The sequence below is a fragment of the Lynx canadensis genome, chromosome C1 (genome assembly GCF_007474595.2).
Source record: "Lynx canadensis isolate LIC74 chromosome C1, mLynCan4.pri.v2, whole genome shotgun sequence".
Lineage (NCBI taxonomy): Eukaryota > Metazoa > Chordata > Mammalia > Carnivora > Felidae > Lynx > Lynx canadensis.
In genome coordinates, this window is record NC_044310.1 from 166,461,291 (window position 1) to 166,479,494 (window position 18,204).

Sequence of the window (18,204 nt, forward strand, 5' to 3'; positions counted from 1 at the left end):
TAAACAGATTTTCTCCTTAAATATTTTTTCTTTTGTTATAGGTGGTAGACATTCACCACAAATAACTATCCCAGTGGCTTAATGTATTTTTTAACTTAACATGTACTAGGCAATCTGCCTGGTTTCATTGATATTATAATAACCCAACTCTCAGCTTTAGTTAGATATGAATTATGTATGGTGTTCTAAGTTGCTTACAGGTCGCTGTACTGAAGAGATGACGTCCACTCCCAGGGAAAGGGCCAGTTTATGGAGCTGCTCAATATGTGCCTGCTTCTCCTGAGAGCGACTGAGCTGAACCTGGGCTTCGTGGCCATCCTCCAGCTCCTTTGGCTGTTCTAAAAACTCCATTTCTCTTGATTTGATGAGATGACCCAGCTGAAATTTAGGATGTTAACAATTAACATGGGTTTCATATTTTCAGGAAGACAGATTTTTTTTTTAAACAAAAAGCCTACTTCCTATAACCGATTTTACTACCTGGTCAAAATGTTGCCAAGCTCATCTATAATTACTAGTGTTATAGACAAATAAATGTTACAGGGCTTCAAACCAAGAGGGTAAAATTGAGGAACTAATACTACCAGTTCTGTTAAAGAAGGTCATAGCCTAAAACCTTTGCAAGATCTAGGCTTGTGATCCGAGTAAATTCAGAGGCTATATTAAAGGGATATCAACACATCTCCATTTTCTGTTAATAGAAACTAATAACGTGATGCCTGTGTGGCTTATTTGGCTAAGCATCTGACTCTTGATTTGGGCTCAGGTCAAGATCTCACAGTTTGTGAGTTTGAGCCCCTCATCAGGCTCTACATTGACAATGCAGAGCCTGCTTGGGATTCTCTCTCTCCCTTTGTCTCTGCTGCTCCCTGCTCTCTCTTTCTCTCTCAAAAATAAATAAATAAACATTTAAAAGAAAGTAGAAGCTAATAACTTGAACCTGTACTAAGCACTCCTTAATGTCAGGTACTTAAGATACAAAAAAAAAAAAAAACCAAAAAACACATGAATTTATTTTCTTTCCTCAGAGAGCTTACACTTGAAGGGAGAAAGTAATTAAGAATCAAGATACTAAAAATGACAGATGTGTGAGATAAACTATGAAAGTTCTGGGAATTTAGAAAAGAAACAAATCACTCCAAGTAAGGTAGGCTTGTTGGAAGCAAGGATAGAGTTTAAATAGTAGAGAAGAGCAAAAAGGACCTGTCAGATAATAGCAGCCTGAGAATCAAGGCTTGGAGTGAGGAAGGTGTGCATCATCTTTAAGGGACAAAGAAAAGCTCAGTTTGGCTGGAATGTAAGGGAGGATAGAAGCTAGTGAGAAAAAGTTAAAGGCCAGATTGTGGAAAACTTCTGATACCAGAAAAAGCAACTTGGCCTTTATTACACAATAATTTATTTCTAATTTCATAGTTTAAAGTTTATTTATTTTGAGAACAAGTGCGAACCAGGGAGAGTCAGAGAGAGAGGGAAACAGAAAATCAGAAGTAGGCTCCATGCACTGTCAGTGTGAGCCTGATGTGGAACTTGATCTCGTGAACCATGAGATCATGACCTAAGCTGAAATCAAGAGTTCACTGCTTAACTGACTGAGCCACTCAGGTGCCCTTCTAATTTCATAATTTAAAACTGAGGGTCCTGGGGCACCTGGTTAAGCATATGACTCTTGATTTGGGTTCAGGTCATGATATGACAGTCATGAGATCGAACCCCACCTTGGGCTCCACGCTGGGCATAGAACCTGCTTGAGATTCTCTCTCTCTGCCTGTTCCACTGCTCACTTGCTCTCTCTCTCTTTCTTTCTCTCAAATAAATAAATAAATAAATAATAAAAAAAAATAGAGCTGAGGGTCTTCCAGATATCCATGACAAATCCTACCTTTTCCTTAACTTGATGGAATTGGACTACCTTGTACAGGATATCCTCATAATCTTGGATTCTCTCTTGCTGTTTTTGATGGAGGTGAATAAGCTCCTTCAGTTGTTGAGACTTCTCTTTAACAGGGGCTCCTTTGCCAGTTAACTCTTCTGATTCTTTTACAATGTATTGAACTTCAACGTTCAGTTGCTAAAGAAGTTGAAAGAAATAAAAGATATCCAGCTTTTAGACAGCCTTTTTCCTTTATAACTGACTATAGGAAGGTCTCAATCACTATTCTCTCACTTGCTAACTATTATTTATTGTCAGCCCCACCCCATCCTTGCAAATCCAGGCTTTGTGTTTGATGCTAAGGATACATTATTCTATTCCCATCTTCTTAGAAATTAAAAAAAATTTGCTATAAATGCAAAAAACATGTTTCAAAGCTAGGTGGTGAAATAGAAAGTCACATATTTCTGTGGCACACCAAATACTCCAGTTATCTGTTAAATGAATGCATTTTAGATATTTTATGAAGCCATGATCATCTCTGATATTTAATGTAAACTAGAATCAGTATGATAAAAACATCAAGAGAAGACAAGTCTAAAAATACATTGGGGGAATTATTTGTCCTTCATGATAACAGAATGATCAGAATGAACTACCAGCTGAGCAATGTGGTAGATATGCTACTTTAAAAACAGTCGTCCCAGAATCCACAAATAGACACCACATGTAGAGAGGGATAAAGCAGCTTCCTTTTCCCTAGGACCACTCAGATACCCCTTGTAGGAATCCAGATTTTGGGACAGAACTTGCAAATGCTGGACAACTCAAAGAGGAAGCCACTATAATGTCAGGGATGGAGCTTATATCAAGGAGAAAAGTAGTGGAAATCATTTAGGCTAAGGAAATACTTTGCAGAAGAGTAGCCTAATAAAGGTCTTCAAGTTGAAATCAAGCATAGGGGCATCAAATATATGCATACCACAGTGACAGAACTAATGAAGCTTGGGAATGGCCCCTGACTTAGAAGAATTTACTCACGCATGCATGTGCAGGGCCACGTGCATGCATACATACACAAAATGCCAGTAGGCATATAACACAAGGTATATCAAAGTAGCTAACATGTAGGCTAATTGAATTTTCTAAGAATTTATAGAAAAGACTTCACCATGGGCTACAATGGTGTGTGTGTGTGTGTGTGTGTGTGTGTGTGTGTGTGTAGGAGGTAGTTTTATGCTATATCAGTTTTACCTTTAAAGAATCTGAAATAGGGGTGCTTGGGTGGCTCAGTTGGTTAAGTGTCTGACTTTGGCACAAGTCATGATCTCATGGTTCATGAGTTCAAGCCTCGTGTCAGACTCTGTGCTAACAGCTCATAGCCTGGAGCCTGCTTTGGAGTCTGTGTCTCCCTCTCTCGCTGCCCCTCCCCCACTCATGCTCTCTGTCTCTCAAAAATAAATAAACGTTAAAAAAAATAAAAAAAAAAAAAGAATCTGAAATAGATCGTCCCTAAAGGAATCTTCAGTCTTCTGATTTGGCATTCTTTAAAGCCAACATTTTTGAAGTAGTAACCAACAGCAATGCAGATATCTTAACTTTGCAGTGAAGAACAAGAAGTCAGGCAAGAGGACAGCATGACTGGCAACTATTTTTGACAGTTGTATCAGGTTTAGGAGTGGCAGGAGGTGGAGGGTATGGAATGCATGGGCAGTCTGGGCCTGGGAACATGACTCATGGTTTTATCTCTCATCTTCTGAGGGCTCTCTGAGAGGGAGAATGGGAGAGCACAGCAAGATTCCTGGGAGAGTGGTAGGAATCTGGGGTGCCAGTGAATGGGGATGGTGACATCATAGTGGTGATTTCAAGGACAAAGGGGAGCAGAGCCTCTGTGTCAGAGCTTGCTCACCCTTGTTCTGAGATGTCTTTATCTAAAACATGTCTATAGGGAAATAATTAAAATGAATATATGTGATAGCTTAATGTAAATTCAAATAATCTAAGATAATATATCAGGCATTTTGTAGCCTGAATATTTGTGTATCATCAAATACAGAATAGTGCAGAAAAACAGTAAGAAAAATGTGTTTTTAAAGTGTAATTTTAGGGGTGTCTGGATGGCTCAGTTGGTTGAGAGTCCGACTCTTGATATCAGCTCAGGTCATGACCTCATGGTTCACGAGATGGAGCCCCATATCAGGCTCTGCGCTGACAGCACAGGGCATGCTTGGAATTCTCTCTCTCCCTCTCTCTCTCTGCTCCTCCTCCGCTCTAGTGTGGGCACATGCACTTTCATTCTCTCTCTCAAAATAAATAAACAAACATTAAAAAAAAAAAGTGGAGCTTTAGACAAACCATGCTTTTGTTTAAAAAATAACAATTCACCAGTCTGTTAAAATTAATTAGGTAAACCTCAACTGAACAGTTTTTGATTTTTTTTCCCATTCACCCAAGTCCATCAATCTGTTTCTTCACCTGGAGGTGAGGCTTCATTTCACTCCATTTTTTCTGTAGACCTAAAATGGTCTGGAGGCTCCCTCCAAGGTCAAGTGCAGACACGGGCATAAGTGCTTCCTGAAGAAGTTTTAAGTTGTAAGTGGTCTGAAATATATATTAGATAGTTATGTGTTTATGTTCTTGGACACCATTGGCAATCCAGTGATGACTGGTGCATCATCAAACTTTTCAGTCCCCATGAAAACACTCACTACCTCAAGTGATTCTGTGGTCCTAAACTACCAATGAACAAAAGCACAGGCCCTGGGTTTCCTTTACTTTGTTTTGTTTTGTTTTGTTTTGTGGTAAAATACACATAACAAAATTTACCATTTTAAACAGTTGCTAATTGTGCAGTTTTGTGGCATCAGGACATTCACATTGCTGTGCATCCATCGCCACCATCTCCAGAACTTCTTGCCATCCCAAACAGAAACCCCATACCCATTTACCAGGAACTTCCATTCCCTCCTTCCCTCAGCCCCTAGTAACCTCTATTCTGCTTTCTCTCTTTACGAATTTGATGATTCTGGGTACCTCCTGTAGGTGGGATCATACAACATTTCATTTATTTCACTTAGCATCATGTTTTACAGTCTCTTCTATGTTGCAGTGTACATCAGAATTTCATTCCTTTTTAAGACTTAATGATATCCATGCATGTTCCTGTACCTTTCTAAGTTGTTCTTTGAATGCTCCCCACTGCTGTTTCACAGGTTTGCTTGCTGTGGCTTTAAGTTGCCATGTCATCCGAAGGTGGCTGAGTTCTTCTCTTTCTGCCTTCTGGCTTTCCATAGTGTTCTCCATAAAGTACACTTCATTTTTCACATTTAGTATTTCATTCTTTTTTGCCTGTTAAATTAATAATCCATATAATGGCTTTTCTTCCCCAAGAGACACAACATTTTTGTATACACTCTTTTAGGAGACAAACACTTGATCATGGCCACCACGGAGCATGGTTCTGAGATCAAGACAAATCTGGAATGCTTGTGTAAAGGCACAGCGGGGCTCTCAGAACCTCTGGTCTATGCTCGGACACCAGGTCCTGAGTACTTTAAAATCTAGTAGTGTTTGACTCCCCACCCTCTCCACCCCTGGCCAGAGTCTGGTTATTTCCTGGGGCTTAAGGGGTGATTAAATGAGTGTCAGGATCCAGAAATGTTGAAGTTAAGATTATTTTAATGCATAAGTTTTGAAGTATATTCCATCTTTTATTTTAACATTGTAAATAATGTTAAATAACTCATTAGAATATGTCAAAGTCTCAGCACCAGGAAATATGAGGGGTCTGCTTTTCTCTTTCAACTATCTCATTGTATATACTACAGTTATTTCAAATTTTCTTTGTGAACAGTTCTTAAAGCTACTCCCTTTTGTAAGAACTGAAATGTACATCTATATATCTCTGTATTTTTATCTCTATTATGCTACCTATAATACACAGCAGAACCCATCCTAAACAATATTTTTTAAATCCCTGCTATAAATAAAGTTAGGGTATCTTTCACATATTATTAAGAAACTATTAATCAGAATCACAACATCTAAATTCAGAGTCCTCTTCATTTCTACATGTCCAATTTCTACATGTTCTGGCTGCCTGATTTGAAAGCCTATAAACAATGGTTTTAAACAGGGGAAATTCAATTGCAGTCAGAAGAATAAAAGAAGTAAAGAGTAAGACCATGTACTTTTTTGTGAGTGCAAACATTAAAAAAAATGCAGAAGAATATTTAGTTGACAAAACGATGGTTTTTTACTTTGATGGCTAGCCTTTCTCAATAAATCCTTGAATTTCTCAGGAGCAAATGTGCATAGATTTCTATACAGTAAAATCTTGGTTTGCAAGCGTAATTCATTCTGGAAACATGCTTATAATCCAAAGCACTTGTATATCAAAACCAACTTCAAGAACCATTGGCTCAGTTGTGATCGTGTGACATTCGGCATCACTTCCTACTTGTACTCCAACAAGACATCGTTTGTTTATCAAATTAAAATGTATTAGAAATGTTTGCTCATCTTGTGGAACACTTGCAGAACAAGTTACTCATAATCCAAGGTTTTACTCTAATCACAATTACAGCTAGGGATCTAGAAGTCAAGGGATCTTTTAGATTGTAGTCAGAAGACAGTGTCATAAATGTGTGCTGGAGTATTTTAACAGGCCATCTTATTTCTAAATTATTTTAAATGACATTAATATTTCACATTTATATTTTTATATTAATTTAGACATTATAAAGTGCCAATTAATTACAAAAGAATATAATTGCAAGTTCTAAATCAGATCTCTCCTATGAATTTGGGGATTCAGAAATAAAATGATATATGCTGTAACTATGGTTAACAAGATGATAATATATCATGAAAGATATCAGACAACTTCAGCAGAACCCATCCTGAGCAATATTTTTTTAAAAGATGCTATAAATAAAGTTAGGGTATCTTTCACATATTATTAAGAAACTATTAAGCAAAATATAATATATAATTTAATGTAAACTTGGAAATTGCAGCATATCAATGTCGACTATAATCAGCAGGGTATGATTCTAGTGAGGCCTGGAAAAGGGAGTGCACAATAGTATTTGTGCTATCTAGCTAGCAGGATTCAAGAAGAGTGATTATGTACTTGGCAGACTTGAGTATTTTGACCACTCACCAAGATTAAATAATTTGCCCAAGGTCTAGTTAGTAAACACGCTACTCATTCTACTTCTGTTTAGGGGCATGGAAAAAATTGTCATAATCTTATCTAATAGGGTACTAAATTACCCATTTTCCATTTGGATTCAGGCACAATGAATGGTGTGTCTTGTTTTCCAGACACGTTGATAACAGGAAGGCAGTATCCTGGATAGCATCCTTGATATTCACTGCATATATTAGTAAATTAGCACTTTCATTAACATGTCTGCCCAGAGTTCTCACATAAATCAATTTCTCTGATCTTGATGATTTTTTTAGATGAACTGAAAAATTTTCGGTGTCAACCTTGAAAAGATGAGCCACAGCAACCCAATCAAGAGCAGAACATTCAGTGGAAAATCCCAGCAGGCCTTCTTCCTCTTTAGCAACCAGAAACTGGTTACCACATTTCAACAATAATGTTTGTTTGAAATCCTGATGGTCCAAAAAATATGAAGAAATTAAAACTGTGCTTTACTTGCTTTACCAATGATTTCCTATCTCAGAATGTTACTGAACCGATAAAGTTAACTATTATGTGGATCTTAATTCTTACCAGTAAGGAAGAATTTTATTATATGACAGTTTTTAAGGACCTTGAGGTAAAGCATGTGTTTTTATACATAATGTCTGACATTTGATGAATATTCACCAGTCCTGCCAACACAGGGCTACATGACTGGAAACCAAGAGAAAAAAGTAGACCACAGAAACAACTCCAGGCTCAGATGTTGGAGTTAGCTGACAAACACTTTGAAATACCCATGATTAATATGATCAAGAGAGTACAGGACAGATGTAGAGAGGACAGGAGAGATAATTGCATTGGTAATTGAAATCTAATTAAAAAAAAGATACAACTGGAAATTTCATAACTGAAAAGTAAATTTCTGAAATGAAGTCGTAATAAAAAGGATAGATAAAAATGCAATTTGCAAATATTTGAATTCCTTCTGGGTGTAAATTAGAGAAGTACACAATTAAGAGACTAAAGACTATATAACGAACAAAGTAAAAATGTGAAAGGTGACAGATCAATAGATAATACATGTTCTAAATGTTCCAAATGAAAAATCACTTAATTAGTTTTTACAGTAAAGCACCCGTACAACATAAGAACATGGGCGAATTGCTTAGCAAGTTTTCTCTGATGCTTAAGAATAGTATTAGATAAATCAGCACTATAAATGCTTTTTTTCCCCACATAGACTTAATAAGAATGGTCTTCAAACCACGAAGGTTGAGCTAGAGAAGATAAAGAGTTGCTCAGAGTGATGAGAAGAGTTACAGAACCTAATTCTTCCAGATGAATTCAGTCTCCAGACTGAGATTGATCACATTTCAGAGCACTGGGAAAATTGCAGATGTCAGTTATCTTTGCAAATCTACAGAAAATAAGAAAAGTGCCAGAAAGTTAGAGAAAGGAGAATGCCCTGGTTTTCACAAGGGGGAAAAGGATAGACTACATAATTTACAGATTGGTAAGCCCTACATTGATAATTAGTGCAGTAAGTTCATCATCGATCAAGAAGCTTGTAAGCACTTTGGGAAGAATTCCCTGATCACAAGGAGTCAACCTGATTTATGTCAAATTATACTTATGTAATGGATAGGATACTTTGTAGGCAGACCTTTCTTTGAGCTGTCTCTCTCACTACAAGCTTAGGAAAAAGTTGTGAATTAATGGTTGAAATAAAGTACTATTGGAAGTGTCTGTGATTGTTTAAAAAAACTGTCTAATCAAGCAATTGCTGAATGGGTTGGGACGTCAACTTGCCCCATAGACACTTTTATTAAAGCTCTACTTGCAGCCATAGAAGGCCTACTTATCAAATATATAGACTTAAACTTAGAAAAGATGGCTAATATAGTAGATAGCAGAGTCAAGTTTACTTTAATAAGATGGAATCATAGGTAAAATGAAATTAAATAGTAATAAATAAATATAAAGGCCCACATTTGTATATGAAAGATAAATGCTTGACCAATATAAGATGGGAGTGATCTAGCTTGGCAGGAATTGCAATGAAAATGTAATGGGAGTTGTATTCGATCACAAGCCTAATATGAATCAGCAAAGTGAAATTATTGCTAAAAATGCTAGCATAGTCTTAGGTCTCCTTGGTAAAAAATGATTTCCACTTTGTTGTACTTTGTGTTGATGTTGTACCTCACTTTTTGGTTACATTTCATGAATGATTTTGGCAAACCATAGAAAATTCTGGGAGGGATAATTAGGATGCAGAGAGAAGTGAAACTGTCTCACAAATGATGGAAAGGATTTATATGTGGTTAGCTGCCTAAAAAACTCAGATTAGACATAGCAACTGTTTTCAATGTTTGAAGGACTTACATGTGTAAGAAGAATGAAATGTGAATTTTTTTCCCCTGTGTATCTACAGAGGGTCAGAAACAGATACAAAGACAGATTTGGCTTAACATTAAAAAAAAAAAAAAAAAGGTTTCTAGTAGCTGGGATTTTGTAACAATGAAATGAGCAGTTTCATTAGGAAGATACTTGAGGCATTAAAGGAGAGTTGGAGTAGCTATTTTTTAAAACTCTGTAGAGAACTTTATCAGCCACAGGTTGATATAAAGATTCTAGGGTATTTTACAAATACAACTTAACTAAAATTTAGAGTACATTTCTAAATATAATGGAGCTTCACTATGGAAAGATCTGCTATGGTATGAAATTTTTCAAAATGATGATTCATCCTAGATATTGTCTTAAGCTCCTGGAAATTTTGTAAAGACCTTGTTACATATTCTCAAAATAACACAGAACTTTTGCATGAACCTCTACTGACGTCTCTGTGTAATAGTGGCAATGTTGTATTTGGATGACAGTCACTCTTTCTTCTTAGTAGTTAAAATAGCCTTCATTATATCTGTGTGGATGGAACTAGAGGGTATTATGCTAAGCAAAATTAGTCAGTCAGAGAAAGACAAATATCATATGACTTCACTCATATGAGGACTTTAAGATACAAAACAGATGAACATAAGGAGAAGGAAGCAAAAATAATATAAAAACAGGGAGGGGGACAAAACACAAGAGACCCTTAAATATGGAGAACAAACAGAGGGTTATTGGAGGGGCTGTGGCAGGGGGGGTGGGCTAAATAGGTAAGGGGCAATAAGGAATCTACTCCTGAAATCACTGTTGCACTAGATGCTAACTAACTTGGATGTAAATTAAAAAAAAATTAAATTAAAAAATAAATAAAAATAAATAAAAATAAATCCATCCTGACTGAAAACATAGCCTTCATTATAAATTAATAGAAAGTCTAAGACCAAATAAGCATGTAAATGCTGGGCTTTAGGACTGTTCTAGGTTGAATAAAGCTAAAACAAACAAACAAACAAAAAAACTTCCTAAACCAGCAAGGTTGATTAGCAGACAGTTGAACTTGAATTTATGATTTTGACGTTGATAGTAATCCTTGCAGAAGGTGTGACACATTTAATATCATTCTTACCATATTTATTAAATTAAGGAACTCAAGCCCTAGGTCTTGAGTTAAAAAGCTCCTGTTTAAAAATAGCTGCCACTGCTTTTCAGCTGAGTCAAACTGACGCTTGGATTCAGCATCATCCTCTTCCTTCCGTGGGATTTCAGTTTGGTAAAACTCCTTTAGGCTCTGACACTGCTCCTCTAGCTTAAAAAAATGAGAATACAAATGAAAATTAAAAACACTTAAAAACATTTTTTAAAGTTTATTTATTTATTTTGACAGAGAGAGTATGCACACATGTGTGCACGTGCACAACCCCCAACACACACATGATCGGGGAGGGACAGAGAGAGAGAGAGAGAGAGAGAGAATCCCAAACAGTCTCCGTGCTGTCAGTGCAGAGCCCGATGCAGAGCTTGAACTCATAAACCATAAAATCATGACTTGAGCTGAAATCAAGAGTCCAATGCTCAAGAAACTGAGGTACTCAGGCACTCCTTAAAAACATTTTTAAAGAAAAATAACAGTAGATTCTAATAAAAGCCTATTTAAAAACCAAATGGAAACGACATTTCAGAATTTTTTATTTTATTTATTTATTTTTAACGTTTATTTATTTTTGAGACAGAGAGAGACAGAGCATGAACAGGGGAGGGTCAGAGAAAGAGGGAGACACAGAATCTGAAACAGGCTCCAGACACTGAGCTGTCAGCACAGAGCCCGATGCAGGGCTTGAACTCACGGACCGCGAGATCATGACCTGAGCCGAAGTCGGACGCTTAACCGACTGAGCCACCCAGGCGCCCTGAACATTTCAGAATTTTTTAAATAGTTATTCAATATTGTCAATTAACTGAAAAGACATGCAAATCTATTTAGGTTGTTGACAGACAGGAGTACCCCTCAGTAGCAAATTAAGCTGACAAGTTTGTTACCTATAAGACCTACTTACCATAGCCAAAACCATATTTATGTATTATATATGTGCATGTTTTGCAATTGGGGACAATTTATGTCAAAGACCAGGGTGGCTCCATTTAAAGCTGAGTTTTATAATTCAGAAGAAAGTCATACGACACACATACACACATACAACCAGGGAATACAAATCAGAAAGAAAGAAAGAAATATAAGCCTGTGAAAAATTATTTGTGATTATTAATCACAATTTCTAATCAGTGATAAACCAGAATAAAAAGTACAATTACTAATTTTCTGTGCAAGTATTAATATTAAGCTGCCTCAGGAGCTAATCTTACTAAGGTATATTACTTCACCTGCCTAAAATTTTATTTCCTCATTTGGTAACCAATGCTAGCAATACTAGATTATTTTAAATCACTGACTTTGATCAGAGCTTATATAAAACCAAATGCACCTGCAGAACTATGGATTAACAGGTAATTGGATAATGTAGAAATAGTATAAAATTTTTGACACAAGCTTTTATGCATTAAATTAATATTTAATAGCCAATAGGATGAGACTGAAAGAGCAATCTAAACAGGGTGAGAAATTTCAGGCAATGGTTAGTCACTATATTTTAAAGGCATTAACATCATCCTTCATCTAAATGAACTTAATAGGTGAGCCTGCAAATGTGCTCAGAAACAGTTCTATTCTCCTTTCCCAATTCCATTTATTCATGCGTCTGTTTTGCTGATGCTTCTTTCCTTAGCCAAGAATGATCTTTCCTTAATTTTCTGCTCCTACCTATGCTTCATGAGCTAGTTAAAATGCTACCTCCTCCATGGAGTCTTTTAAGATTCCCTAGTAAGAATTAAGCATTTATTTCCTTGGGTTCCCAAAGATAGTTCTGGGAAAAAGAGAACCATAAGCAAATTATCATAACACAAAAACAAGTATACACAGAGGGACCACCAACTCTACACAGAGTAAATAGGGAAGAACTTCCCAAAGGAAGTGGCATTTGATCTGTGTCTTTCAGAATTGTCCAGGGTGAGAGGGAGTAGAAGGGGATCCCAGATGGAAGGAATAACATGTGCAAAAGCACAGGTGTGAAAACACTGACTGGTTCAGAGCATGATAAAAGCTCTTAGTGTGAGTGAAGTTCAGGTTGCATAAGCTGATAGGTTAAGAAAGAAGCTAGAGGGATCACTGTGGCAGGATAAAACTGGCCAGCAGGTTTCAGCTTGGTTTCTGCTGTAACCAACACGATGTGACAGATTCTCATTAGTGTGAAACAACCGATAGCTATCACAATGATTCAGAATCAGCATGACAACTATCAGTACTTCTATCAGTGTCAATTTGATGGGCTGTCTGTAATGTACAACTGTAAAAACATAAACTTTAATTCATCCTCTTTTTCCAACTTCTCAAAAAAGCCTTGAATGCAAGTAAGTACAGGAATTCCCTTCAATCAGTACTAGTTTATGTTTTGGATAAGTGATAAACTTTAATACTTCATCCATTTTTGGTAAAGGTATTTATACTTTGTTTCACAAATTAAATTTTTCGTAGTATCTGAATGCCAGGAGGTAATCCAATCAGATTTGCTTTAGAATGACCGTTTTCTGAAAGGAGTGTAGGGGAGAATTAAAGGAGGCAGAGAGAACAGATAGAAGACAATTTCTTTTAGCTGAGCAAGAGATGATGGGGGCTTGAACCAAGAAAGAGGAGGCACAAGTAGAGGGGAGGGGGATTCAGAAATCTTTTAGGTTGCCCCTATACATAAACAAGGGATAGCATGGCCTTTGATATAGGAAAAAAAACAAAAGGGAGGAGACTGGGGATTGAACTTCAGCTTCCATGTTTACTAGCTGTTTGATCTTGGATACCTAACTTCTCAGAGTCTCAGTTTCCCCCATTTTTAAAGTAGGCATAATAGTAACTAAACATAGAAATGTTATAAGGATTAAATGAAGTCAGGAATGAAAAGCATGGGGCCTTGTACAAAACATGTGCTCCTCGAGAGAGAGAGGGCTCAGAAAAGACTGTGAAGTTTCTACCTTGGACTTTTGAAAAATGACAGGGTTATTTATGCCAAAATACAGAAGAAAAACATATTTGAAAAGGAGACAACTGGTTGTGTTCAGGAGCCTATAGGAAACACAGGTCATTAGTATGATTAGAAGTTGAAAACATTGACCTGGGGCTCAGACAGCTGGGGCTGAGAAACTGTTTTTTGTTATTGGTGAATTGAAACCATAGGTGGGGATGCAAGTTTTGCAGGGAAAGTATATAGAATGTCCAAAAGAGAGAGCACAGGTAAGAGCTCCATGATCCACCACACTTCAGGAACAGAAAACCAAATGAGGAAGAAGGAGAAGGAACAGATAAAGAAGTAGACAAGATGATGTCACTTATATGAATTATCCAAATAAAGTTAATCTATAGAGACAGAAAGCAGATCAGTGGTTGCTTGAGGCTGAGGGCTGGAAGCCAGGATTGGCTAAAAATATGCACCAGGGCTCTATTTGTGGTGATGGAAATATATATATACCAACACTGGAGTGCAGTGATGCTTTGCACAACTCTGTAAATATACTCAAAATCATTACACTCTAAAGTAGGTGAATTTTACCCTATGTAAATTATACTTCAACAAATCTGTCTTTTAAAAAGTCATGGGAGGTGAGAGTGAGTTATTTAAATAAATGTGGCAGATAGATCAAGCGGGGTGAAGACTGAAAATACACCATGTCATTTGTCAACTGGTAAGTTGCCAGGACAGAACAGGGAAGACACTAGAGGCAGTGGGGTGAGGTTTGAGGAGCAGGCAGAGACAAGAAGTGTCATCTTCCCATTCTAGAAGTGCAGGTGTGAAGAGAAGGAAAAGTACAGAGTGACAGCCTTGGTGAGGGCAAGACCATTGGGCATGGATACAGACCAAAGAGAAGGAAGCAACAGAAAAAGCAGATTTGAACAATTAGAGGATGGGTCTAGCTGAAGCTAGACTCTGAAGGATGTAGGTGTGTACAGGGAGAGACTGATGACTGATTTGTGTTAGGCACAAATAGAGACTTCATGTTATTGGCAAATGGAGGATGAGTGAACATGTCAATAGGTTTGGAAGTCCAAGGAGGTCAAGACAGTTATGCTCGATGGTCTTGTTTTTTTCAGTCACATATGAGGAATAGGCATTGGCTGAGATTTAGGGATGGAAACTGGAGTAAGATGTTTGAGAATTGCTACTGAATGGGCACCAACTAGGGAGTATATGGGGGACCCAAGCAGAGACCCACAAATTGTAATGGTACCAATCAGCACAACAGTATGATTTTCCACAGGAGTGTCTGAAAGCTTGGAAGTGGAAGCTGAGTAAATAGAGTGTTGTGCTGATCTAGAATTGGGAATTGGCAGCGTAGGTCAGGGTAGAAGGCAGGGAGTTGACAGCATGGGGAGCAGGCTGGAAATGAGTAAGCAGGAGCTGGTGAGGAGAGAAGGCCACCCTGAGGGGGTAGGAGGGTGACAGACTGAGGAGCACTGCCAAGATGAGAAGGACAGAAGGCTCCACCAGGGTGGAGAACAGATTTGGTGAAGGCAGGGAGGATGAAAGGGCATGAGGTCCTTCTGAGAAAATGTTTCTTACAAAGCTAAGGTTCCAGCCCTAGAGAGACTCCTGGTTATGAAGGCCAGGGTGGCCATGGAAATAGATGCTGAACTAGAAGCCAAGCAGGTGCATTTTGGCAATGAAGACACAGAAAACAGCCCTTCTTTGTACTTTCTCCACCATTTCAAGTTTCAAGCAAATATGTTCATCCACTGGATAATCCTGTCAATTGTAATACCTTTGCCCCAAACCATGAGGGTTCAGGGCTAAGAAATGACAAAAGGAGGAGGAGAGAGGTGGAAAAGGTATTACCTGAGATTTGCAGGGACCGGGCATGGCCTTTCTCCAGAGTGGTGAGAATTGAGAACATTGCAAAATGAGAACTGATGGAGGAAATGTGCTTAGACAGGACGGTGGCCATAGGAGGCAAGGGTGTCAGTGGGAAAATTGAAATCGAGCATGCTCCCTAACTTCGGTTGGCTCTACCTCCTGCTAGGCCAGTACCCACCTCCCTGAAAGCAGCAGGGTCTGTGTGCACCTGTGTGCACTGCCACCAGAGTTAAATGAGGTGGGACCCTAGCACTTTTCCATTACTGATGTCATGTTCCAGAGACTGAGACCTTTGAGAGAGGGAATCTTGGTCTACTAGACAGGATTTTACAGAGTCTCTGGTACAACCCTATCAAAATAGTGCCTCAGAGGAAGCTCTCAGAGAAAACTCGTTAAAAGGCATCAAACAAGACAGATCTGAGAGTGGACCCAAACGCCCGTAATTTCTGATTCTGTATATGTATTTTAAATGAATCACACTAATTGCTCGAGTATTCAAAAAGATCCATGGTAGAAGGCAACTTATTTTTAAATAATTTTGTTCTATGTTTAGGATATTGTAAATGTTTGTAGGCCACAGTAGAAAGTGTTCCGATACAACCACTTTGCTTATTTGTGAACATATCTACACCTACACACTTGTATTATTTTTTAGTAAAACAACTTACTCTTTGAGTCCTTGTATGGTGCCTTGGAGAATAAAGAGCTTGTAAGTGAGTACATGCATGGGACTGGAGGACATGGACCCACCCACCAGGGCTTCCATCCCCAGAGAAAGCAGGAAGATGGGCAGAGGCCACCTAGCTGAAGAAGGTCAGCATATAGGCACTGTACCTCCTCTGATGACTTTAGAAATGCCATATAAGTTTGCAGGACTTGTGACCTGGAGCTGATGCTTCGCCCAAGTATTTTTAATTCTTCCTCTAGCCATTTAGCTTTAGAAGAAAGCAATGCCACTTCGTCAGGTTCAAATTCATTTTTCTCTGTCATAAGTTTTGTAGCTGCTTCTAATTCTTGTGCTGTCTCCTATGGAAGCCAAGCACAGGGGGTCAGAAGCTGACAGGGGAATCATGAACATTCACACTTCATTACCTGCTGTACACCATCTATTACAATTATTAATTGGACTCAGACCAGCTCTCCTCAATGAAAGAAAGGCACAACTTTCAAAATTAAAAAAAAAAAAAGAAAAAGTCATCTTAAAATGCAAACCATTTCAAACCATTCTCTCAGCTCCACTGAGAGAATGTCAGCTCCACTTCTTATTTAGAGCATTTATTTTCTGTGTCACAAATAGAAGAAAGGTTAGTATGAAAAGTTACAAAACCAAATGGCAGATATGTTTTAAATAATTTATATAATAATTATACACGAGAATGGCTTTATGAATTTAACAATAGCTCTAGCAAATACTTAAACTAATTTTGTTATACAAGAGATGGCAAGTTAATAGAAATTGTTTACTCCTTTTTTAATTTATAAAATAATGGCATGTCAATTATGCAGTCTTATTTAAATCTCGATCTAGAAGTGTTTTTAAACAAGTGTAGGGGAAATGTTACATAGGAAATCTAAACAGCCTAAAGGGTTACTCTTCTGTGTTTTGTTTTGGGTGCAATTTCTGGCAGTAAAATCTCACTGATAAAATGGATAAACAGGTATTGTAGACATTACATATACAATTGACCCAGAAAGAACCATGTAAAATTTTACATGAGACTAAGCTAGGAATCAAGCAAAAACCAAAGAAAAAAGCTTCACTGTCATTACAGCAAGGAGGAATTGCTTCCCTGCTTGTATTTAATATGCTTCCCAAGTACTCCATTGAATGAAGCTAATTTTCATTTCCAAGTGTTGCATCCAGATAGCACTCTGGGTAGGAGGAAGCAGGGGAGTTTCTCCCCACGTAATTTCCTTGTTCCTTCTAAAATTTTGAAAATAAAACAATGAAATTGAATTCAGACATATGTTTTATTTTAAACATTTTAAATAATGAGTAAAAAACACTCCATTAAAAAAAAATCGGCTTGTCTGTGACTTCCCGAACATGATGAAGGTCCTTTGGCTTAGAACGAATGGAGTAACAAGGCCATTGCCTACTGACTTGGGTGAGCCAGGAGAGGCGCTAGACTCACCTTCCTAAACACCCGTTGGGGCACACTGGGACTCAGGGCAGATGAGAGCCACTAGCTAGAATATTTGAACTAAGTGTCATGTGAAAGGGGTAAGGGGAAGCTAGAGAAGATGTTAAGAAGAGGAGGGTATTTTCTGTCCCTGAACATTGGGTTTGCAAACAAGATTGTGTTTTTATTTGCTTTCTGGAATCTTGCATTAATGCATGTTGCTTCTGGTAATTTTCTTTTGTAACTTACTCTAGCAGAAAATCACAAATAGTCTTAGAGAAGCACTCTCCCTTGCCTCCTCTGGCCTCCCAAAAGGAGTTGCTAACATCTCCCAGGCAAGGAAAAGGGGCCAAATGAGTGTTTAATACCAGGTTACAAAGTTTTAGTGAGCTCAACACCCTAATAAATGCACATTGAAGTATAAGTAATTTAGATGCACACAATAGAAGTTTTAAGCCATTATTTGCCACAATATTTAGAATTATAACCCTCAAAAGAGCTAGCATTAAGTTCTATAACCACTGAATATAAAGAAAAGAAATCATATTTATAAAATCATAACCACAATAATAATTCCTATTTAATTTACCTTAGCTTGAATATCTAGTTCCAAATATTTACTCAAAATCTTCCCTGATTCAGAAAGGCTGGAACCGACATCCATTGCATTGGAAAGTACTGGACTGATTTTCTGAATTGACGTTTCCACCTTTA

The 18,204-nt window shown here is 37.6% G+C and overlaps 1 protein-coding gene across 1 annotated transcript in view; it reads right to left on the minus strand.

Moving 5' to 3' along the window:
- The window catches only part of CCDC141 (coiled-coil domain containing 141), a 204,809-nt gene that overhangs the window by 37,518 nt on the left and 149,087 nt on the right, over positions 1–18,204 (minus strand). Inside the window, 7 exon segments of the mRNA XM_030326780.1 lie at positions 199–378; positions 1,880–2,068; positions 4,346–4,471; positions 5,039–5,218; positions 10,546–10,725; positions 16,202–16,393; positions 18,080–18,199. Of these exon segments, the coding sequence (XP_030182640.1) occupies positions 199–378; positions 1,880–2,068; positions 4,346–4,471; positions 5,039–5,218; positions 10,546–10,725; positions 16,202–16,393; positions 18,080–18,199 (1,167 nt within the window).